The sequence below is a fragment of the Sinocyclocheilus rhinocerous genome, unplaced genomic scaffold (genome assembly GCF_001515625.1).
Source record: "Sinocyclocheilus rhinocerous isolate Xijiao unplaced genomic scaffold, SAMN03320098_v1.1 scaffold1456, whole genome shotgun sequence".
NCBI lineage: Eukaryota > Metazoa > Chordata > Actinopteri > Cypriniformes > Cyprinidae > Sinocyclocheilus > Sinocyclocheilus rhinocerous.
In genome coordinates, this window is record NW_015630970.1 from 554,988 (window position 1) to 579,708 (window position 24,721).

General features: G+C 35.7%; 2 protein-coding genes across 7 annotated transcripts in view; one reads left to right on the forward strand and one right to left on the reverse strand.

The window, feature by feature from the left end:
- Positions 1–15,654, reverse strand: part of LOC107740770 (receptor-interacting serine/threonine-protein kinase 3-like) — a 19,971-nt gene extending 4,317 nt beyond the window's left edge. Inside the window, exons 1-8 of the mRNA XM_016553275.1 lie at positions 15,576–15,654; positions 10,325–10,686; positions 8,382–8,691; positions 6,047–6,198; positions 3,555–3,604; positions 3,333–3,488; positions 592–668; positions 91–207 (exon numbers count right to left, since the gene is read on the reverse strand). Of these exons, the coding sequence (XP_016408761.1) occupies positions 91–207; positions 592–668; positions 3,333–3,488; positions 3,555–3,604; positions 6,047–6,198; positions 8,382–8,691; positions 10,325–10,482 (1,020 nt within the window). The 5' untranslated portion in view covers positions 10,483–10,686; positions 15,576–15,654. The remainder of the gene's footprint in view (positions 1–90; positions 208–591; positions 669–3,332; positions 3,489–3,554; positions 3,605–6,046; positions 6,199–8,381; positions 8,692–10,324; positions 10,687–15,575) is intronic.
- Positions 11,623–24,262, forward strand: LOC107740747 (protein KHNYN-like). 6 transcript variants are annotated; one of them, XM_016553253.1, is made up of 9 exons: positions 11,623–12,068; positions 15,603–15,853; positions 16,157–16,291; positions 17,499–18,916; positions 20,696–20,826; positions 20,911–21,007; positions 21,656–21,763; positions 22,059–22,160; positions 23,487–24,262. In XM_016553253.1, the coding sequence occupies exons 2-9, from the start codon at positions 15,614–15,616 to the stop codon at positions 23,782–23,784; spliced, it is 2,529 nt and encodes an 842-aa protein (XP_016408739.1). In that variant the 5' UTR covers positions 11,623–12,068; positions 15,603–15,613; the 3' UTR covers positions 23,785–24,262. The 6 variants fall into 6 exon arrangements, with proteins under 6 accessions (XP_016408739.1, XP_016408737.1, XP_016408736.1 ...); XM_016553251.1 differs by lacking the exon at positions 11,623–12,068 and adding an exon at positions 12,946–13,448; XM_016553254.1 differs by lacking the exon at positions 11,623–12,068 and adding an exon at positions 15,500–15,528.
- Positions 24,263–24,721: the final 459 nt, after the last annotated feature.

The following is a 24,721-nucleotide window of genomic DNA, read 5'->3' on the forward strand; positions in this document are numbered from 1 at the left end:
TGTAAGAACAAACACACAGCTGTATGTTAGGGGAGGAGCGGTCAGTAATATAAAACATCGGATATGTTTGTTTGTTTGTTTGTTTCAGACCTGTGTTGTTCTGATAGGCATCACCGGCGGAGCAGGACGAGGAAATGCTTCTGTGAATTCATCTCTGGAGCTCAGATTACCTTTCTTTATGGATTTTGTGTAACTGGCAGCTGTTTCCTGCAAGATAACGTATAAGCTAATAAACATCCTCAGACGATGTACTGTAGTTTAGTTCATTTATATACGGTAGCACCTTTAAAAACAAGATCTATGGTTTAAATACACGGATACCCATCTTAATGTCCTACTGAAAATGGTTTCAATCCTCTCAGAACCAAAAATGTAATAATATTAGCTCTGAATCACTTTCTAATGCTTTGAAAGTTCATTGTACAAATTATGAGCTGATTATTGACCTTAATGAGCCGAGTACAGTTAGCTAGAAATAAAAAAATACAATTGTATACAATTTAAATAATGTTATGTTGATTAAAATGCTTTTATTAAGTTCAATGTGCTAAGATTTTAAATTTTGCTTCAATTAATTTAAGTATAAATGACCTGTTTGGGAAGTGGTCCAGTGACGCAAGACGAAACCTGAGGCTGTGCTTCTGAAACATAAAGAGGATCAAGACGTCAAAAATCCTGGAAATATTTATTCTGTGAGCCAAAATGAAACAGATTTATAACCCGTTGGACTTCCATAAATAATACAGTAGGGCAGGACTTGATTTTTGTTCCACGAGTGGATGTTGGGTGTAAAATTAGAGGGATTTCTGTAGATTTCAACATGCTTCCTTGATGTGGAAACAGAACAAAACAGTGTTATTTCACAGTGTTAGGTGTAAGTTACTTAAAAATTAATGCATTACGATACTGCGTTACTCCATAAAAAGTAACTAATTGCATTGCTTAGTTACTTTTATGTAACGTAATACATTACATTTAGTGCTGCCAAATGATTAATCGCGATTAATCGCATCCAAAATAAAAGTTTTTGTTTGCATAATATATATATGTGTGTGTTCTGTGTATATTTATTATGTATATATAAATACACACACATACAGTATATATTTTGAAAATATTTACATGTATTTACATGTCTATATTTATATTCATATAATTTATATTATAAGTAAATATATTTAATATATAAGCATAACATATTTTTCTGAAATATATACATGCGTGTGTGTGTATTTATATATGCATAATAAATATACACACTACACACACATATATTATGTATAATAACAAAAACGTTTATTTTGGATGCGATTAATCGCGATAAATCGTTTGACAGCACTCATTTTTATTATCAGATCCAATCGGTTATTGAAAATAAAGATCCAACAGTAGAGTTCATTTCATACAGTTTGCTGTTCGTACACTGACACAATTCAGTTGTCCATTTGATGATGATATTATGGTAGTTTTAAGATCAGTGGGTGGTTTGGAACGCTTTTTAATATCCAGTTCTGACCATTTGAAAAATACTTTTACTATAACATGAAAACAGGAAATTTACAAAATGTAGGCTATGGGCCAGTTTTACTAAACAGGGCAAATTAGCGTGCAAGCACAATTCTATATATACATAATAAATAAACACATACATATATTATGTTAAAAAAATATATATTTTGTGTGCGATTAATCGCGATTATCAGCACTAATTACATTACTTTTGCATTATGAGTTGGGCTTGCTGATTTTTTTTTAATAACAAAAAAAACAAAAACACGGGAACAGCAGAGAAATTAGGAAAGCAAAGTAACTTATTTGAAAAAAGTATTTTCTTGTAAATTTAAAAGTAATGTGTTACTTTACTAGTTACTTGAAAAAAGTAATCTGATTAAGTAACTCGCATCACTTGTAATGCGTCACTCATAACACTGCATATTAATACCACTGAAATACTATTAACGTTTTTGTTAATATCTTAAATGTAAAACGTTTTGTTTTAACTTTAATTTCAGTTAGCGATTAATCACGGTTATCAGCACTAATTACATTACTTTTGCATTATGAGTTGGGCTTGCTGATTTTTTTTTAATAACAAAAAAAACACAAACACGGGGACAGCAGAGAAATTAGGAAAGCAAAGTAACTTATTCGAAAAAAGTATTTTCTTGTAAATTTAAAAGTAATGTGTTACTTTACTAGTTACCAACCCTACTGTTGATCAGTCAGTACATTGTAAGAAAAAATATCTAGAAAAATGCAAAAGGTACTAGTAATTTTCCAGGACATATCCGTTATCTGTTATCCAATCATTTAAAATGCAGTTAAAAAAAAACTGTGAAAAATCAATACGGAATATTTCTTCATTTTAACAGTAGATTGTGCCCCATTTTTACAGATTTTTCTTAGAGTGTAGCACACTAACACACTGCTTAAAACTGTATTTGTTCAGAATGTGTAGTTTTACTAGTTCACAAGCTAAAACCCTTAAATTGTTCAAAAATATGTTCATTGTTCAGTGTTGTATTTTATATTTTAATATATTATTTTATGAACAAATCTAAAATTAACATGTGGGTCAAAGACGTTAAGATGTCTGCATCAAAAGTGATTTTATGTCCATAGAAAGCACCATTAAATGCAAGTAAAGTTCAAATACGTTTTTGAAGAATAAAATGTCAAAATTTGTTTGAAATAATGTTACATGTCATTCAGTGTAACACTTACAGTTATGTAAAAATTCAAAAACATGCTTATTCTGACGTGTACATATTAAAATATATAAAAGAATAAGAGAGCATATTAAATTTTATTGGGTTTTAAATGAGTAAAAAAAATATTACTGACAAATGGGCAAAACCTAGGATAGTGGCCAATTTTGAAAATGTAAAATTACAACTAATTAGTATTTGGGGTGAAAGTAATTCGTTTTTTAACTAATTTTGTCATAAATTGATTTTTGTTGTAAATATGCCTGACAAGATCGTTACACTGAATGATATTTTAGTGGGTGTCTTCTGTAAATCAGGGGAAAATGTATGATATTTATTTTTTGCTCAGAAAAACAAAAATACAATTACATGAAACAGAAAACTTTTAATTTTTTTTTTTGAAAAACAACAATTTAAAGCAGTATTGTTTTTATGCTTAAACCCTTTTTCGTCTTTGACCCATTATATGCAAAATATATTTTTGGCTGAGATTCGATGCAGTGACACAATTTTGTGTTGTAACTATGACATCACAACATCATTTAGCAACAAATCAACCCTCCTTTAGTGACTTCCCCTGAAGATGAGTTGGGTCATCATGGAGCGAAGGGGTTCGAGTCTCACCGAGGAACGACGGTCTCCTGCTGGGATCCTGATGCCAGCACTCGGTCATGAGCTTCACCATATCTTCCAGCCCTTTAACCCCGCGGGGGTCTATGGAGGTCAGGTCCGGTCTGTCCCCCTGAGGGATCCGGAAGCGCACCAGGCTGGACAGAGCGTCTGCGGGACAGACACGAGTGAGACGCTGCTGCGGACGCCAGCCAGAGAGCGCTGAGGGACGCTTACCTTCATACGGCTCCTTCCCGGTGACGATGGACCACAGCAGAACGCCGTAACTGCAGAGCAGAGCGTTCACACTTTATGACACATTACACTTTCATTTACATCTCATGCACGATTAGATATGAAGGAGCACATCAATCCCAACCCTCATATGTGACCCTGGAGCACAAAACCAGTCATAAGGGTCAATTCTTTGAAATTGAGATTTATACATCATCTGAAATCTGAATAAATAATCTTTCCATTGATGTATGGTTTGTTAGGATAGGACAATATTTGGCTGAGATACAACTATTTGAAAATCTGGAATCTGAGGGTGCAAAAAAATCTAAATATTGAGAAAATCATCTTTAAAGTTGTTCAAATGAAGTTCTTAGCAATGCATATTACTAATCAAAAATTAAGTTTTGATATATTTACGGTAGGAAATTTACATAATATCTTCATGGAACATGATCTTTACTTAATATCCTAATGATTTTTGGCATAAAAGAAAAATGTATAATTTTGACCCATACAATGTATTGTTGCCTATTGCTACAAATACACCCCAGCGACTTAACACTGCTTTTGTGCTGCAGGGTCAGTTTTGACCCGAGAGCAGTACATAAAATTGTCTAAAGATGCATAATTTTTAGTACAGAAAAAAAAATAGATTAATCTTTGCATAAGGATTAAGATTGTCTGTAGGAGACTATTGTTGCTTAGATTCAATGACAAATATTTTGTATTGTGCGGAGCATTTCAGCTTTGATTGTTTTGTTTGGATTGTTTGCATTCGTGAACTTACTTCATTCATGAAGCCATTTGGATAAATATTCTGTGTTTTACATTGAAAATATGTTAAAACTGTGTCCCGGCTCTTTAAGAATCGCGACTGTGAAGTCTGGCGTTCTTTGGAATGCAGCGGAGTCACAGTTGTCTTGACCGCATCCGTGATATTTAAGATGTAAGAATATATTTTGTTTCTTTAATTGTATTTGTTTCATTTATCTCTGAGACAAGATTAATGCAATATATCGGAGCAGAGTACATGCATTGCTTTATTGGACACGGAGCGAGAAAAACTGAAACAAAGATGTTTATTTTATTTTATTTATTTTCCAGATTTTGTAAAATAAAATTTTAAGAGACATAACCATTTAACCTAAATTGTAACACCTTTTGCATTCAGGCAAGTTGAAAAACAATATACATGAAAAAAACATTGCACATGGATTAAGATTATCAAAATACACGTGTATTTGTTTCTAGATTTTTTAAAATAAATTTTTAAGCGATATAACAATTTAAACCAATTTTTTTTACACTTTCGGGTCATTTTTTATTTTTATTTTTTTAAAGAAATTGATATTCTTAAAATTGATTTTTAATTGATTAAAATTGATATTCTTAAAATTGATTTTATCAATCAAGGACAGTGTTGGGGAAAGTTACTTTTAAAAGTAATGCATTACAATATTGCGTTACTCCCTAAAAAAAGTAACTAATTACGTTACTTAGTTACTTTTTATGGAAAGTAATGCATTATATTACTTTTGCATTACTTTTGCGTTACTTTTTAAATATGAGCAGGGCTTGATTGTTTTTAATATAAGAAGTTCTGTTTATAGCAAATATAAAAGCCCTTTCACACCAAAAAGTGTAATGAATAAACCTCAGACTGAAGCAAAAGTACATTCACGTCTGTACAGTAGAATGCAGGAGAATAAACTCTTCAGCAATAAAAAAACAATGAAGCACAATTGTTAGTTTCTCTTTCCATTTCAAATAAATGAGCACTATTTATTTGAAATAGAAATATTTTGTATCATTTTAAATGTTTTTGAGCTTTCTATTCATCTGTGAATCCTGAAAAATTAAACGCATCACAGTTTCCACAAAAATATTGTGCAGCACGACTGTTTTCAACATTGATAATAATCAGAAATGTTTCTCGAGCAGCAAATATTAGAATGATTTCTGAAGATCATGTGACACTGAAGACTGCAGTAATGATGCTGAAAATACAGCTGCGCATCACAGAAATAAATTACAGTTTAGCAGATATTCACACAGAAAACAGCTGCTTTAAATAGTAATAATATTTAACAATTTTACTGTATTTCTTATCAAATACATGCAGCCTTGGCGAGGTTAAAAACATTAAAAGCCCTGCTTCAGTATCTGCGATGTTCAGGGGTGTGAAGTAACGAATTACAAATACTCACGTTACAGTAATTAAGTAGTTTTTATCAGTAATTGTACTTTTTTGAGTAGTTTAAAAATTGTGTACTTTTACTTGAGTACATTTTAAGTGATGTATTGGTACTTTTACTCAGCTATTTTCCTCCGTTTGTGGTCGTTACATGCTTATTTTAATTTAAACTCAAGTAGTTTTTTGGACAAGTACTTTTACTCTACTCACACTACATTTTTTGGAAGGTAATGGTACTTTTACTTGAGTATATTTTTTTCAGTACTCTTTCCACCACTGGCGATGTTTCAGTGGTTACCTGTAGACGTCAGTGGCTTTGCTGGCTTTGTAGTTGACAGACTGCAGCGCTTCAGGAGGCATGTAGCTCAGTGTTCCTCCATCATCCTCGTCTTTCTCTCTGGAGCATCTAGAAACGCTTCGAGCCACTCGCGACAGACCGAAATCTGTCAGCTGCAGGAAAAACAAAGCAAGGGTTCATTAAAGTCAAAATGCATTATGCCTGTTTCACACTCAAAGGGCACTGACAATCATGCTCATACTAATTTTTTCAACTTAATTACCAAGCGGTAAGCTGATATAGACACAGATTTTAATATTACATTGGTTGGCCATCAACAGTAACATCCTGAATTTAATGACAGATGTGTTTTTAGCAATGCAACAAGATTTTTTTGGGTGAACTGTCCCTTTAAGAGCTCAGTCCTGTTTTAAGAATCTATTAATAATCGACTCGAGCCTACGTGTAAACACGTGAATTAAATAATTTGACCTGAATTACATTGAAAAGAGTGGTGTAGAGCTGAAAGAATTCATTTTACAGGAACATTTGATCCGTACAAAGCACTACTGCACATGAACTTCATCTCCACAGATGATTTTAGCATTTAATTTGAGAAAAACATCACCAGATACACTCAGAAATGATTACCAGAATTACAGTTTGTTTCAATTTGAAGAAATTATGACAGAAATCATACTATTTTACAGTAGAATGCACTTCTCAAAGTAGTAGTCGTAATAATAATAAGTTTATTAAAAATGTTTTTAAAGGAATGTCACATTTTTTTCAGTTTTTTGCTTTAATTTACACCGTAAACCTCTGTTGTGCAGCGATTGTTACCAATTGTTCAAATTTAATTACAAATAAGAGGATTAATTAAATGGTTAATAACCAAATGAATGTTTTTGATATTAAATCATATAAACATTCCATAGCAAAGTACTATTGTAAAAAAAATATATATATAATAATAATAAATTAAATATTCAATTGTTATGGTTTTATTAATTTAATTGATGAGACATCTTTTTTATGATTATTAAAACTAAATTAAACCATTAAAACAATAAAAGTAAAAAAAAAAAAAAAAAAGGAAAACAGAATTTGGGGAAAATAAAAATGGAATTTGAGAAAGAAAAAAAAACAATAAAAACAATAAAATTTTGTTAAAGGGGTCATATGATGCGATTTCAAGTTTTCCTTTCTCTTTGGAGTGTTACAAGCTCTTGGTGCATAAAGAAGATCTTGTTCCCCAGAGTAAAGACATTGCTCTGTCTTTACATTTATTTTGAAAGATGAAGCTGGCGATTATGGTAAGGGGCGTTACATTTCCGACGCGTGCTTGCGGTGTTCGGCCAATCACAGTGCACTGGGTCAGCTGGCCAATCAGAGCGGACTGCGCTTGTCAAAGGAGGGGGCTTTGTAGAAAACGAAGCGTTTGAGAGAGGCGGGGCATAGAGGACCTACAATAATGTACAGTATTTGAAAAATAATGTGTTTTTTGAACATTAAAGCATGTCAACATATTCTGTTACACCAAATACACAAAATAATGATCTTTAAAACAGCATCATATGACCCCTTTAAGTAATAAATTATTAAATTTAAAAAATTTGAATTCAACTGATTAGACATCATTTTTTGATTTTGAAAATGAAATTAAACGATTACAACAGAATCCAGAACAAATAAAAAGGACAACAGAATGTCGGGGGAAAATGAAACTGAATTTGAGAAAATAAAATATTTCATAGGGCACTATTATTATTAAAAATGTAATAAACTATATTATATGTGACCCTGCAGCGCAAAAGCAGTGTTAAGTCGCTGGGGTATATTTGTAGCAATAGCCAACAATACATTGTATGGGTCAAAATTATACATTTTTCTTTTACGCCAAAAATCATTAGGATATTAAGTAAAGATCATGTTCCATGAAGATATTTTGTAAATGTCCTACCGTAAATATATCAAAACTTAATTTTTGATTAGTAATATGCATTGCTAAGAACTTCAGTTGGACAACTTTAAAGATGATTTTCTCAATATTTAGATTTTTTTGCACCCTCAGATTCCAGATTTTCAAATAGTTGTATCTCAGCCAAATATTGTCCTATCCTAACAAACCATACATCAATGGAAAGCTTATTTATTCAGCTTTCAGATGATGCATAAATCTCAATTTCAGAAAAATTGGCCCTTATGACTGGTTTTGTGCTCCAGGGTCACATATTGATAAGTTTTATGAATTCACCTGATTAGACATCCTTTTTTGGTTATTAAAACACAAGTAAACCATTAAGACAGAATCCAGAAGATGAAAGTGAAAAGCACAGAATCTGGGGGAACTGGCCTTGGCTCTGAGGCTGTCGTCCAGCAGCACGTTGCTGGGCTTGAGGTCCAGATGCAGGAGCGGAGGAGTCAGATGATGGAGGAAGTTCATGCCCAGACTGATCTGGTGCGTCATGCGGAAGGTCAGAGGCCACGGCGGCGGCCCGGCCAGCGTCTGCAGCAGATCCGCCACCGAACCCTTGGGCATGAACTCCATCACCAGCCCTCGGCCCTCGCCCACACGGCCCTCGTACAGACCCAAGAGCCGGATCACGTTAGGATTCCCGCCCTGGAACATCAGGAGAGCTTCCCTCTGGATGGAGGACGCCGGTCTGATTCATGAGCAGGAGAAACAAACAAACCAGCCAGCGCTGATGATGCTCAAACAAACACATCCATGCACTCACAGCACCACGCCGTTTACAGCTTTAAGGCCAATCAACCATTTATATATATATATATATGTATATATATGCTCTTTCTTAATGTAAATACAGTAATGCAAATATATGTACACACACACACAATAAAGTCTACCATGGTAATGGCATGCCCAAATACTGCTTTGACTACACTGAAACGGTAGGGATGACCAACAGTGGACTGGATGGGGTAAGTTGTCACAATAGAAACCTGCTATTCAATGACGATGACTAGAGAACAATTTCTATACAGTGAAAAAAACTGGCGTAGGATTTACCTTGAAACTAGTGCCGTCAAATGATTAATCACGATTAATCGCATCCAGAATAAAAGTTTTTGTTTGCATAATATATGTGTGTGTACTGTGTATACTATATAAATACACACACATACAGCATATGTTTTGAAAATACTTACATGTATACATTTATATTCATATAATTTATATTATATATAAATATATTTAATAAAAAAACATAACACATTTTTCTTAAATATATACATGCATGTGTGTGTCTTTATATATACATAATACATATACACAGTACACACATATATTATGCAAACAAAAACTTTTATTCTGGATGTGATTAATCGTGATTAATTGTTTGACAGCACTAATATATATATATATATATATAAACCTTGCTACGCATACTGTGAGACTTGTCACATCACTTATATATTGTTGCTCTTTTGTTAGTTTTGACTGCTTTTATTGTCCTCATTTGTAAGTCGCTTTGTATAAAAGCATCTGTTAAATGACTAAATGTAAAGGTAAATGTAAATAATTATGTAATAATGTAAATAATTACAAAGACACTGTAAAAAAATTATTAAAATGTGAAATTTCGAAGTAAAATGACTGAAATAGTATTTTCTTGTAAAATGTACTCCAACATCTGCAAAATCTTTGTTTTATGCTTTAAAAATGGTTTTTCGAAGCTGTAAATGAAATAAAGATTACTGGAGTACGTTTTACAAGAAAACATACTATTTCAGTCTTCATACTAAACAATTTTACATCCAATTCAAGTTACGTGCCATCATTTGTGAAATTTAGTAGCAATTTCTGAGTGAAAACATTTTTTGCATCATTTTTTTTTTACGAATCGAAAATTACTTTTTTTACAATGAGTGTACTTTGTATGTCAGTCATTATAGTACGCTACGGACAACACAGTACAATTCATGAAATACCAAGAGTGGGAAATAAAAAACAAACACCAAGCGACTGTTTTGGACAACATAAACTGCTATAGTTAAATGTCTAAATGTTTCTCTTTTCATTGAAAGTCTCCCTTCATTACACAGTGATGTTTGCAGTGTGGTTACACTGTGTTCACGTGATACAGACAACTTCCCAGTGTGCCAACTTGCCCCGACCTCCCCCATTAAACATAATAATCAAAATGAAAGAATGATCGCATACTATTTGAAGGCCACATTAATGCATTGCACAATATTACGGTTGGACTGTGCTATATAGACTGTGCTTAACAAGGTAAACATTTAAGGACAATGTCCACGTGCTGTAATTACCCGTCTTTATAATGTAATAACTTTATGGCCACGTCCATGCCCAGGGTCTTGTGCTTCGCTCGGTAGATCTGGCCGAATCCGCCGGTTCCGATTCTCCTCCAGCCCTGCAGACATTCATCACGGATCACCTCGAACCTGATGCACACAGAGTCGTCCATCTCCGCCCCGAGCGTCTGATCTACTCAACTACTCAACCGGAGCATGCTTAAATATTTCATATTCCGTCTGAGTGCGTCCGTTCCTCCGAGCTCCTCGTTAATGGCGACGCTTCCACATCGAGAAGCTGGTTTCACTTCCCCATCAAACAAGCGCTTCTCTGCCGATCAAGAAGAAGAAAACACCACTGCACACATGCTTTCCTTCTGAAATCACACCAATAATCTCATGTCAATACATCTGATAGATTATTGAAACACAAGTCAGTCTAAGAAAAGCATGTTCCAAGAACGTTTCCATTAGGTTGGCCTATTAAACGCTACTTTTGAATCAACGTTCCAAACATGTTCTTGGTTATTAGAGAAAACGTCAAGAGAACGTTCCATTGTATCATTTTCTAACATTATGGGGATGTTACTGAAACATTTTCTGAAGCATCTGAAAGCAAGTAAAGAAACGTTCCGTGAACAATGTATAAATAATGTTTATCGTTTGATAGCGTTCCCATTGTTGAGACATTAAATGTTATTTCTGAATGCTCGCTGAAAGTTCGAATCATTAAATGTTTAAAAAAACGTTTTTCTTAGTTATGTTAGAGAAAACAATGTGGTTTTTGAACCACGTGAAGCTAATTATAAGACAAGCGTGAATTTAAAATGTTTCAAATAATGTTCCACAAGTAATATTTTTCTTCTACTGTTTGAGAACAGCATTAAAGACCAGATAACTTTGAGTAAACAATCCATTACTGGAAGAATGTGGAGAGCTCTGGTTTTTATAAGTAGCCTAGGGTTTCCAAATCCCCACCCTTTGTCGCGCATACTTTTTAATTTCTTTGTTAAATTAAAAATAGGAAAAGTTACAGTGTTTCACTGATATGCTTTTAATGTTATATATTCATCCAAAAATAACTCGACATGTTCTTCAATAAAATCGTAAATTCATTAGTATAGGCTATATATAAAAAAAAGATAAAACGATAACAAATTGTCCGCATTCTGATAAGTGAAACGTGTAAGAAAGAAGAATGCAAACAATAGAACTATTGCAATAATGAAAATGGATTGGGAGTCTATATCTTTTTGCTGTTGACTTTAAACGGATGTGGCTTGCGTCAGTGGAAATCCCCACACGATGCGACTGTATCTGACTAAAGCCATAATAAAGTCTGCGTTCTTGTGTGCTTCACTCATTTTCATGCATCATGTTTTATTACGTGTTTTAACTCGTTTCCGATCAAAGGTCGTGCGTGTTTCTGCGTTTTATGTCGGCAAGCAAACATTAAAGCGCTCCAGCAGATGCGCGTTCCTTGCGTTCGTTACGGTAGAAGAAGATCAACGCGAAGTTTCCCTTTGGTTTCGTTTTATCTACAATCATCATGACCAGTCCAAAATGCGAACTAACGAGTCTCGCGAAACCACGGGTGATTTCTAAACCAAAAGAAGCCTTTTATAACCGAGCGGGACTAAACTAGACTGGATCCGGAGTGTCGCAGAAGAGCGTTCCGACTCGCGCTCGATCCGGATTGTTTCTCGCGAACGCTTCGTAAACAGACGAAAGAGCGCAGTTTAAAGTCCACGCGATTATGGTAAGAACGCAAGTTTGCTGTCGCTCGGTCCTACATATCGTACACATTTCTGTTTTGTTCTTGTGTTTTTGATGAGACAGAGAAATCTGTTTCGCCTGGTAAACAACGGAGTCTCTGTTTTGGTCACATGTAGAACATTATGGAACCAGTTAATCTTTAATCGTTCGGCCGATTTGAATTGCGAAACACATAGTACGTGATTAAATAACGTTTGTTCACGTTCCCATTAAGTTTTAAAAGGTTTGTGTTTAGGACTGAATGAAAGCGTTTTTCTTTGTTGTTTGAACGCTAGCAGAAAGTGGAATGTTCAATGTTACTGTTTTCCAAACATTACGGGAACATTACTTTTGAATGTTCTCTAAACAGCGTGAAACGTTTAAGTAGTAACGTTTAAAAAACATTAGACGTGCAACTAAAAAAAAACATTTTTTTTTTTGCGCTAACACTTTGAGAACGCCATTAAAGACGAGACAACTTTGAAGGAATGCTCTATTAACGTTACTGTTCATAACGTTTTGAGATTGTTCCTGTTTTAAACATTTGTATACCAAACACCTTTTCTTTGTTACATTCACTTGTCAGATCGGTAACACTTTATTTTAAGGTGTCCTTGATACACGCTACATCCCACATGAAAAAATACTGTAGTAATTTATAGTAAATAGTGTTTTTGAAGTGTATTATACTGTAGTATTTACAACACTTTGTTAATGAATGCTATGGATCATAAATTCATTAGTATAGGCTATATATTTAAAAAAAGATAAAACGATAACAAATTGTCCGCATTCTGATAAGTGAAACGTGTAAGAAAGAAGAATGCAAACAATAGAACTATTGCAATAATTAAAATGGATTGGGAGTCTATATCTTTTTGCTGTTGACTTTAAACGGATGTGGCTTACGTCAGTGGAAATCCCCACACGATGCGACTGTATCTGACTAAAGCCATAATAAAGTCTGCGTTCTTGTGTGCTTCACTCATTTTCATGCATCATGTTTTATTACGTGTTTTAACTCGTTTCCGATCAAAGGTCGTGCGTGTTTCTGCGTTTTATGTCGGCAAGCAAACATTAAAGCGCTCCAGCAGATGCGCGTTCCTTGCGTTCGTTACGGTAGAAGAAGATCAACGCGAAGTTTCCCTTTGGTTTCGTTTTATCTACAATCATCATGACCAGTCCAAAATGCGAACTAACGAGTCTCGCGAAACCACGGGTGATTTCTAAACCAAAAGAAGCCTTTTATAACCGAGCGGGACTAAACTAGACTGGATCCGGAGTGTCGCAGAAGAGCGTTCCGACTCGCGCTCGATCCGGATTGTTTCTCGCGAACGCTTCGTAAACAGACGAAAGAGCGCAGTTTAAAGTCCACGCGATTATGGTAAGAACGCAAGTTTGCTGTCGCTCGGTCCTACATATCGTACACATTTCTGTTTTGTTCTTGTGTTTTTGATGAGACAGAGAAATCTGTTTCGCCTGGTAAACAAAGGAGTCTCTGTTTTAGTCACATGTAGAACATTATGGAACCAGTTAATCTTTAATCGTTCGGCCGATTTGAATTGCGAAACACATAGTACGTGATTAAATAACGTTTGTTCACGTTCCCATTAAGTTTTAAAAGGTTTGTGTTTAGGACTGAATGAAAGCGTTTTTCGTTGTTGTTTGAACGCTTGCAGAAAGTGGAATGTTCAATGTTACTGTTTTCCAAACATTACGGGAACATTACTTTTGAATGTTCTCTAAACAGCGTGAAACGTTTAAGTAGTAACGTTTAAAAAACATTAGACGTGCAACTAAAAAAAAACATTTTTTTTTTTGAAACACATAGTACGTGATTAAATAACGTTTGTTCACGTTCCCATTAAGTTTTAAAAGGTTTGTGTTTAGGACTGAATGAAAGCGTTTTTCGTTGTTGTTTGAACGCTTGCAGAAAGTGGAATGTTCAATGTTACTGTTTTCCAAACATTACGGGAACATTACTTTTGAATGTTCTCTAAACAGCGTGAAACGTTTAAGTAGTAACGTTTAAAAAACATTAGACGTGCAACTAAAAAAAAACATTTTTTTTTTTGCGCTAACACTTTGAGAACGCCATTAAAGACGAGACAACTTTGAAGGAATGCTCTATTAACGTTACTGTTCATAACGTTTTGAGATTGTTCCTGTTTTAAACATTTGTATACCAAACACCTTTTCTTTGTTACATTCACTTGTCAGATCGGTAACACTTTATTTTAAGGTGTCCTTGATACACGCTACATCCCACATGAAAAAATACTGTAGTAATTTATAGTAAATAGTGTTTTTGAAGTGTATTATACTGTAGTATTTACAACACTTTGTTAATGAATGCTATGGCATAGGCTACTGTGGTATTAACTGTAATGAACTGATAAACTGTAATAAACACTGTAGTATACTTTAGTTTTTTACTACACTAAACTGTAGTGTATTGTAGTGTAATATACCACATAGTTGTAGAAAACTTAGTACAGTATTGGGTAAAGTAATTTGTTAATATTACTCTAGTTGTTATATTACCACAGCAACTACAGAATTACCACAACAAGTACTTTACTATAGTATGGTTAAAAAACACTATAGTATTTACTATAAATTACTATAGTATTTTTTCATGTGGGATGTACTTACTATTATGATATCAACAAATTCTGCATAATTACATGCAAGTACTCCTAAGCCAAATCCTAACCATATAGTAAGTACTTGTAGTTATATTACTCAGTACTTAAATGTATAATTACACTGTAACAATGACACCTTAAAATAAAGAGTAACCCTTAAATCTCAATATTACTCTAGTTGTTATATTACCACAGCAACTACAGAATTACCACAACAAGTACTTTACTATAGTATGGTTAAAAAACACTATAGTATTTACTATAAATTACTATAGTATTTTTTCATGTGGGATGTACTTACTATTATGATATCAACAAATTCTGCATAATTACATGCAAGTACTCCTAAGCCAAATCCTAACCATATAGTAAGTACTTGTAGTTATATTACTCAGTACTTAAATGTATAATTACACTGTAACAATGACACCTTAAAATAAAGAGTAACCCTTAAATCTCTTTTTGAGAAACGAAAATATTATGGAACCAGTTAATCTAAAATCGGTCATAATATGAATAGAATGGATTTACGAGTGTCATTAAACCTTTTGAAAGGCACTCAGAGTTTTGTTTGAAGCCTTCCCCTGTTGAAAAAACCAGCATATGCTGGTTAGGTATGTTTTGAAGCTGGTTTGAGCTGGTTTAAGCAGGTCCTTTGCTGGTTTAAGCTGGTCCTTTGCTGGTTTAAGCTGGTCCTACCAGCACATGACCAGCTAATGACCAGCTTAAACCAGCTCAAACCAGCTTCAAAACATACCTAACCAGCATATGCTGGTTTTTTCAACAGGGTTGGTAGCAAATAAACTACAAACAGAGGTTTGTATTCCAGATTAAATTCCATCTTGGCTCAGGATAGTTCTTACAATGCTGACTCATGTTGTCTCCTGCAGTGAGGTGCGTCATGGCTCTCTCAGGTCTCACACTGGACAGCTGTGGATCCCAGCGGATGGAGCAGCAGGAGGTTGAGGACGAGTTCACCTGTGCAGGTGTGTTGAGGGGGGCGTTGCTGGCGCTGCAGCCCACCGTCGAGCGAGTCTTCGGGGTGAAGCTGAGTATCGGAGGAGAGGATGGTCCTTCTGCGCTGAGCGGTCAGATCTGGCTGCAGCTGCGGGGGACTGCAGGAGACGTGCGGGCAGCAAAGGTGCTTTACACACTTAGACTTTCACTTTCTGTGTACCTAAAGTGAAACAACAACAACATTTATTTACGAAGTCATGTATGATGTGGAAAAACAAGCCTACACTGTAAAGCAACTTCTAACTGCATCACTTTGCATGGCTGTAAAACTGCACATGCAATGAAAACACACGCTAGTTTTAGTTCATTTCCTCTCATCACAGATACATGTATTGGCTTATGGATTCAAAGGCCACAATTACAATATAAATGTTTCCTATTAGAATTGTTGAGGGTTTACTCACCTTATATGTTATGCAACTCGTAGCTTTTTGTGAAAGGTGTCGTCAATCAGGAAGCTCAGCAAGAGATCCAGTTCCCTGAAGTGCTGCACTGTGTCTTCTGTGGTGCTAAGGGGCTGTTTATGGATTGCCTGATTAAAAATACCTCTGCTCATGTAGTGGTGAGTTAAGTCTTTTCTAAATGTAATTTGTGCTAATGCAGTATTTTATAGTACAGGAGCAGGTGTACTATTTGATGCTGTACTACAACCTTTGTTACAGATTACATAGCTGAATGTTTTTATGTTTTATATGCATACAGTTCTTTGCCCGGTGCACAGCACTAAAACATTACAGCCAAATGTGATTTTTCTCAGTAAGAAAATACAACATGTAGGGCAGGACTTTGTTTTTTTAAACATTTCCACTGCTATCTAACTTGCACAAATATCTGAAGATGGTGCGTGCATGAACAAGCTTGATTTTCCACCCCGCCTCCCTGCAGCAACGCCTTTTTTATGATGCATGACATAATGTCCATATACATATTTCCATACAGGCATGATTCTACCACCTTTGTTAGTAGAAACTAGGAAAACAGAAGGTGAGACAGACTGTCATACACACTATCGTGAGATAAAAGAGAGATATTTCACTGCTAAAAGTAATTTTCTGTCTTGCTGTTTTGAAAAATATCTAAACATCCATAAAAACAAGATGAAAGTAAAATAAAAATGCATAAAATACAATATAAAGATTACATTAGAAACAAAATAAAAATGCATGATAAATGTAACATGAGAAACAAAACAATGCATACAATGCAAGATAAATGTTACATTAAAAACATGTGTAAAAAGCAAGATAAATGTTACCTTATAGTAACAAAATACAAATGCATAAAACGCAAGATCAGTGTTGCATAAAAAGGCATAAAAAAGACAACAGTTACCTGAGAGACAAAATTAAAATGCAAGATAAAGTGCACAAGTCAAGATAAATGTAACCTGAGAATCAAAAGAAAATGCTAAAAACGCAAGACAAAGGTAACATGAAAATCTAAACAAACTGCATAAAATGCCAAATAAATGTTACATTACAAAATGTAAGATAAATGTTACATTTAAAAAAAAACTTGTGCTTTCTGTATTCTATTCTGATGATTACTTGGACACCAATAAAAAAATATTTTTTTATTTTTTATTTTTTTATTTAACCAACTTGTGCATTAGGTGCACTTTTCAAATTTGATCCTAATTTTAATCCCTAATTTGTAAGGTTTATGCACTTTCTTACTGTACCATATTATATCCCGTTGTGTAGTTACAGCATGCATGTGACAATCCAGCTTCTATTAATGAACATTGCGTGACTACATCTCTCCCGCAGGTGGGATCTCAAGGCATCGTCCTCATAACCGGGCTGGCAGAACCTGTGGTGAAAGCCTATTCCCTTATTACAGACCTGGTGGAGAAGTACAAGAGCAGCCAGGGACGGCGCTCTGAGGCTGGGCTCGAATCCTTGGAGTCGCGTCGGGCCTTCAAAGCCATTGTGGAGAGTCTGGAGGACCGTCACACCCTGGACCTGCTGGTGTTACCTGTGCTGGTGAAAGAGGTCCTGCTGCTTTTGGTGAAGCAGTCTGGATTGGACTCGCATACAAAACGGGCCCAAGAGGGTCCAATCCCGGTCGAAGTCAACGGAGCATGGGCGATGCAAAGAACTGTTGACGAAATTGTTTTTGGAGGCTCTGGAGGATCGAATCGTAACACAGAGAACTCACATTCCCAACAGCCTCGTCTTTTCCCACAATCCTCGCACAGAATTAACAGCACGGATGATTTCAGCAGCCAATCCTGCAATCCGTTTTCAACACACTTTGAGATCCCAGAGTCTCCAGAACCAGGTTCGCCACAAGAAACCCAATCCGAGACGCCACAGCAGGACACCGTCTTGTTGTTCGCGAGGAGCAGAGAAGATTTTGACCACCATCTCAAGTTCTTCACCACCATGGGATTTGCTGAGGATGTGGTTCAAGCCGTTCTAACTCGAACCGGCCCCAAAGAAGCCTCGCAGCTTCTGGATTTGATCCAGCAGGAGCAGGACAAAACCGGCCAGCGAAACCGCAGCCATGAGTCCCAGAATGTGGCGGGAATTGGTGGAGAAATGCACGAGGCTCTTCAGATACTAGAGGCCAGTAAAGGAAAAGATGAAGACTTTGTCATGGATGTGTTGAAGAAGGCCGCGGCCACTTGCGGCTACGACGAAGAGAGAGTAATGGAAGTGTGCAGTAATCTACCCGAGCTCCAGCCACACGAGCTGCTCATGCAACTGCAGAAACAAGGAGAGGCCAACCGGACGAGAGGTGGCAGCAAAAAATCTGATTGGAAGATTGGCCCAAATTCAATGGCAGATCTCGACACTGGAAGCGGAAAGTCCCAAATGAGGAACGCAAAACTAGATGCATCCAAACCGGTGAACATTAACGGCAGGCCTTCATCGGTGAGAGGCCCACCGCAGACGACATACTCCTTTGAAACCTTGGACTCTGATGTGCAACCAATGATTTCACCTGTCCGATCGCCTCCACGGACTATCCGTCAGAACATGGATTTCAGTTCGCCAGATATCTCCAACCAATCCGCTGTGCCCAAACCTCACCATGGCAGATCAGGTGCGGCTTCTGTGGTCACAGGGCCTCAGCGGTTCCTCGAGAGCCTCAAGACGCCCTTCAAACTGCAGCTGTCAGACGAGCCTGGTGACCCCATGCTGCGTCAGATCATCATCGATGGGAGCAATGTTGCAATGAGGTAAGAATCACAATATGATGCATCTCATAGTGGTCAGAATGAGAACAGAGAGGGTGTGTATCGGTCGACTCCCTGATTCTCGCAAAACGCATCATATGCATTTGTGTCTGTCATCAGTCCATCTCTATTGTGCTTAAAACGTAGCTAGTATTGATTGGAATTTAACACGTAGTGACTGATATCGTTTTGCATTGTCATTTTGTTAACTGCTGGAAAAATTGCTGTAGCCAATAAAACTACAGTGCCAACATCATCCATTAGCATGTAGACATTTTTTCTTGTTTTCCAGTACAAACATTCTTAAATCAAGAAACATTTACTTGAGATGCACAATGACATGTTAAGGCAATATACCACAGGTGAAGACAGTAAAATATTTACTAATAGATATAACCATATTTTGACCAGCTGATTAATCACAGTCCATTGTTTTGTATTACAAGTTTTCTGAAATTAAATGTTTAAGAAAAGAGATGTCAGCCAGGTTCAAAATTCTTCTTTGATTTTGTTGTCATATTAGAGTTAAAGGATTTTACAGAGGGGATTTTGGATTTCTCTTTTTATCAGTCCAAAAATCAGAAAATGCTGTCAACAGGCGGAAAAAAATCAATTTTATCTAATTTTAGGAATAAAATGTTGTATAAAATTAGTCGTGTGATATATTGACAAACCCTTCTATAAAATCCTTCAAAATATACAGAGGAATAAACCTGTAAATGTTGGTGTATGTAAGTGCTGCTGAAGTGGAGATAAAACTCAAACAGCCTTTAGAGATATGTACTGTAATTGAAATATACAGGCAAAATAGATAAAATGCAGTAAAAAAAAAAAAAACAGGCAAACGATATATCAACAAACCCCTCAGTAAAAACCTTCAGAATATAGAGATGAATAAAACTGCTAAGTTTGGTGTCTGTATGTGCGGCTGAAGTGGAGATAAAACTCATTTTGAGAAAACGGCCTTTAGAGATATGTATTGTAACTGTAATCAACAGACACAAATAGATAAAGTGCAATAATAATACCAACCGAAGGACATATGAACAAACCACTCAGCAAAAACCTTCAGAATATCGATAGAAATAAAACCGCTAAGTTTGGTGTATGTAAGTGCTGCTGAAGTGGAGAAAGAAACTTGAGAAAACACTTTTAAATATATGTATTATATTAGAAATCTACAGACGCATATAGATAATGTGCAATAAAATAAACACTTAAAAGTGTTTCTTTCCACTAGCCTGAAAGAAGACATGCTATGGAAGCAAAATAGCACAAAATGTAAATGTGAAAAATTGGTCAATGTTTACACTTAAAACAAGAAAAAAAACTATATTTGGCAATGGGATCAGAAAAATACATGCTCTCTCTCAGTGCTGCAGTTAGAATTATTTTTCTAACCCCTATTTCTCTGATATTTTATCTTGTTTTAAGCACAAATTCACTTAATTTTCATAATTTTCTCAGAAAACAAACCTTCTTATCCTTTGTCATTTTGCATCTCCGCTAAATGCATCTTGATTTAAGAACGTTTTGATATTTGTGCTGGAAGACAAGACAAAAATACAGAGGAAATGTCTTGTCAGAGAATATAGTGAGTAGTCAGTGATGTTTTGCGCAGTGCATTTAAGTCAATTTCTAGGGAGTGAAAGTTTCAGAGCACTAGTTCCCGATTGATTTTGACATGATCTGACATGAGCTAGCTAGGGAGTGAAACGAAACACACCCAGGGTGAAGAGTAAAGAGCAGCAGAATTGTGAATCTGATGCATATCCTCCGCAGTCACGGTTTGGGGGTGTTTTTCTCCTGTCGAGGCATCGCTCTGGCCGTACAGCAGTTTTGGGCGAGAGGTCATCGTGAAATCACTGTGTTCGTCCCTCAGTGGAGGCAGAAGAACAACTCAAAGGTTAAAGGTGAAGCTCAATTTATGCCTTGTCATCTTAGTGTATTGGGACAGCAGTGAGTGTGTCATCATGTGGCTCTTGTGTTTTCTGTAGAAAGGCAATACATGAATGAACTCTATGATCTGGGTTTCCTCAAATACACTCCATCCAGAGAGGTCGAGGGCAAGAGAATCAACTCATATGATGACCGGTAATTAATCATTCCATCTCAGATCAACACGTCTAAAAAAAGGGTTAAGGTTATGTTAAACTGTGTAATCCAAATAGATGGACATATGTGACCCTGGAGCATAAAACCAGTCTTAAGTCGCTGGGGTGTATTTGTAGCAATAGCCAACAATACATTGTATGGGTCAAAATTATAAATTTTTCTTTTATGCCAAAAATCATTAGGATATTAAGTAAAGATCATGTTCCATGAAGATATTTTGTAAATTTCCTACTGTAAATGTATAAAAACTTCATTTTTGATTAGTAATATGCATTGCTAAGAACTTCATTTGGACAACTTTAAAGATGATTTTCTCAATATTTAGTTTTTTTGCACCCTCAGATTCCAGATTTTCAAATAGTTGTATCTCAGCCAAATATTGTCCTATCCTAACAAACCATACATCAATGGAAAGCTTATTTAATCAGCTATCAGATGATGCATACATCTCAAAATTGACCCTTATGACTGGTTTTGTGGTCCAGGGTCACATTTTACATGCAATTCAAACACATAAATCTTAAATTTAGGGCTGAATATTTTTTGAGTGTAGCAAGCTGTGATGTAAACCAATAGTAAAAAAGAAATCAGTGCTGTTTCGTTAGTTAATGAGTGATTGTTCATTAGATTCATGCTGGAGCTGGCGCAGAAGACGAGTGGAGTTATTGTGACTAATGACAACCTGAGAGATCTGGTGGACGAGTCGCCCGCGTGGAGAGACATCATAAAGAAAAGGTGGGCATGCATGAAATATTTCTGAATTAGACTCTTTTAATCAGTGCATTTCAGTGATGAATAAAGTATATTTACAGTCATTTGCTCTTTCTTCATCCCCCATCTTTCCTTTTTTTTTTACCTTGGTATAATATATTGTGATTGTTTTATGTGCAAAGCAAGGGCTTCATATTTGAAGTGCCCCTGATGCACCTTAAATGATCCAGTTATGAAGGCAGCACACTAGGTTTTTACTGTGTATAGTTTTTATAGCAGTGACAGCTGCTGTCATTTACTGATGAAAGTGTTGTTTCAGTTTGCTTCAGTACGTGTTTGCCGGCGATCTCTTCATGTTACCTGACGATCCTTTGGGCCGTGGTGGACCTCATCTGAGAGACTTCCTACATAAACACCACAGGTGCTAAAATTTACACGACATCACACTGTCTGTTAAATTAAATGCACTGCCATTCAAAAGTTTGGGGTCAGCAACATTTTCTAATATTTTTAAAAAAAAGTCTCTTCTGCTCACAAAGGCTGTATTTACTTGATAAAAATAATATTACACATTAAAATGTTTTCTATGTGAATCTATGTTAAACTAATTTATTGCTGTAATCAAAGCTGAATTATAAAACGGATAGTTCCGGTCCTTGATTCTGATTGGTTGAGCCACGTTCGAAGCTGTTGTAAATTACTCTACATACATACACCTTTGTTTACGTTTGTCTGTTGCTCAGCAACCACTTTGTTGCAACCACAACTGTTTCTGAGGAACTACATTGTTTGGTGGAAGAATGCTGTTTTTATTAATATCATTACACTTTATTTGCTCTGTTTTATTTTGTGGAACCTTACTACGTATATGGAATAACCGTTTTATAAAAGCAATAAGCCCCGTGAAGCCGTTGTTTACAGTGAATTTATAACAGCTAAGAGGGTTTTAGTCACTCCGCTTCACGTCGTACCTAACAACGCCCCTTAGCTGTTATAAATTCACTGTAAACCACGGCTTCACGGGGCTTATTGCTTTATTTTCCGCATCATTACTCCAGTCTTCAGTGTCACATGATCTTCAGAAATCATTCTAATATACTGATTTGCTGCTCAAAAAACATTTCTGATTATTATCAATGTTGAAAACAGTTCAATATTTTATTTTTCAGGATTCACAGATGAACAGAAAGTTCAAAAGAACAGCATTTATTTGAAATATAAATCTTTTGTAACATTATAAATGTCTTTACTGACACTTTTCATCAATTTAATGCATCCTTGATGAATAAAACTAAACAAATAATTTATCTCAAAATAAATCTTACTGACCCCAAACTTTTGAACAGTACTGTATATAATTATTTCTGCTTTTGAAACAATAACACAATGCACAGTATAATAAAATATTAATAATTATTATGCAATTATTTTTAGACAGGGTTTGCAAACTAAATGCCCTCAAATATTTTATGTTCATCAATACAATGTATTTATCTATTTTAGTCTGTGTAATATTTCTGATTAAAATGCAAACAGTCCATTAGCACACGCTGATGTAGCGCACACCATTTATCTGTAGACCACATTTTTGAAATATTAAAGCACCGATAAATGATGTCTTGAAATCAGATAGTTTCGTGTCAGTGGCCTATATGCTAATGTTCTCTGAAATATGACAATAACAAATATCATGTTGAACTCCCCAGTGCGTGTGTGTGTGTGTGTGTGTTTGTCTCTGCTCTCTCAGTAGTTTGCCTGTTCCCGGCAGTCACTCGTTCGCAGGTGTGTCTGCGTCCTTCCCTCCACCGTCTGCGGCGCGGCACGCTCACACCGAAGTGCTGCAGTACCGAGACTGGACCCCGGGGGGTCACGGCAGGGGTCAGGAGGTCAGGGAGAGGACGGCGGAGGAGACGCTGAAGCTGCGGCAGAGTTTAGTGCAGATCTTTCCGGATCAGGAGAGCGTGATTATCATGATCCTGCAGTGTCACCCGACCGTCAGAGACGTCAGCCGGCTCACAGACCTCATCCTGGAGCAACAGGAATAAACACCAACATGACACGCAACATCTGGACATACACAGCTGGCTTTGAATTGTGCTCAAGACAAAACAAAAAATATTTCCTTACCATTCCAAAACTGTCTTCTAATGTGTTTTCGGTTTTAAACGTAATTTATATATTCAACAAGTGTAAATGATGAATATACAGTGGCCGAGACGCGCTGCAACTTAAGAAAACACATGCTTTTAGGAGTTCTTAATTTGAAATGTTAACACTTGATGTTTTGTTGATACTATTTATTTTCACATGTTCCTTTCTTGATGTAAGGATAATAAACAGATGACGAGTGTTAGAGACCAAATCAACCAAAGAATAGGTCTTAATGAGTTTAGGTTTCATGTTTTTCTTTCAGGGACGACGGATGTAAATGAGCAATGTTGCTATAATCTGGCATGTTTACATTTTAAATTTTTATACAGATGTTCGTTAATGTGCTCTGTCCCTATTAAACAGCTACATAAATCAGGTTGTTGGTGAATTTGAGTAGCAGGTAATCTATATAAAACACATCAGACCGATCTAACCAACCAGTCATTTGTTATTGATTTATTTCAATATTACAATCAAACTGACTAAATAGTGTAATATAATAATAATAATAGTGTAATAATATTTTAGAACAGTTAGTAAGAACTACATCTTTACCTAAAGTTTGCTTGATTTCTTTATGATAACTTTGAACATTTAATAACTTTTTAAAAGCTGTGAATATCCATGGTTGTTCTGTGTACCAGCAGAGGGCACTATACCTACTGTACTACTGGTGCTGCATACAGTATGCAGTCAGGTATTTAAGGCCAGAAACTACAGGTGAATGGAGTAAAAATAACCATTAAAACATCACCGTACTTCCCCAGTTGATTGTTTACATTAGGAATTGCAATTATTTTTTGTATTGTTATGCTATGTTATGTTTAAATG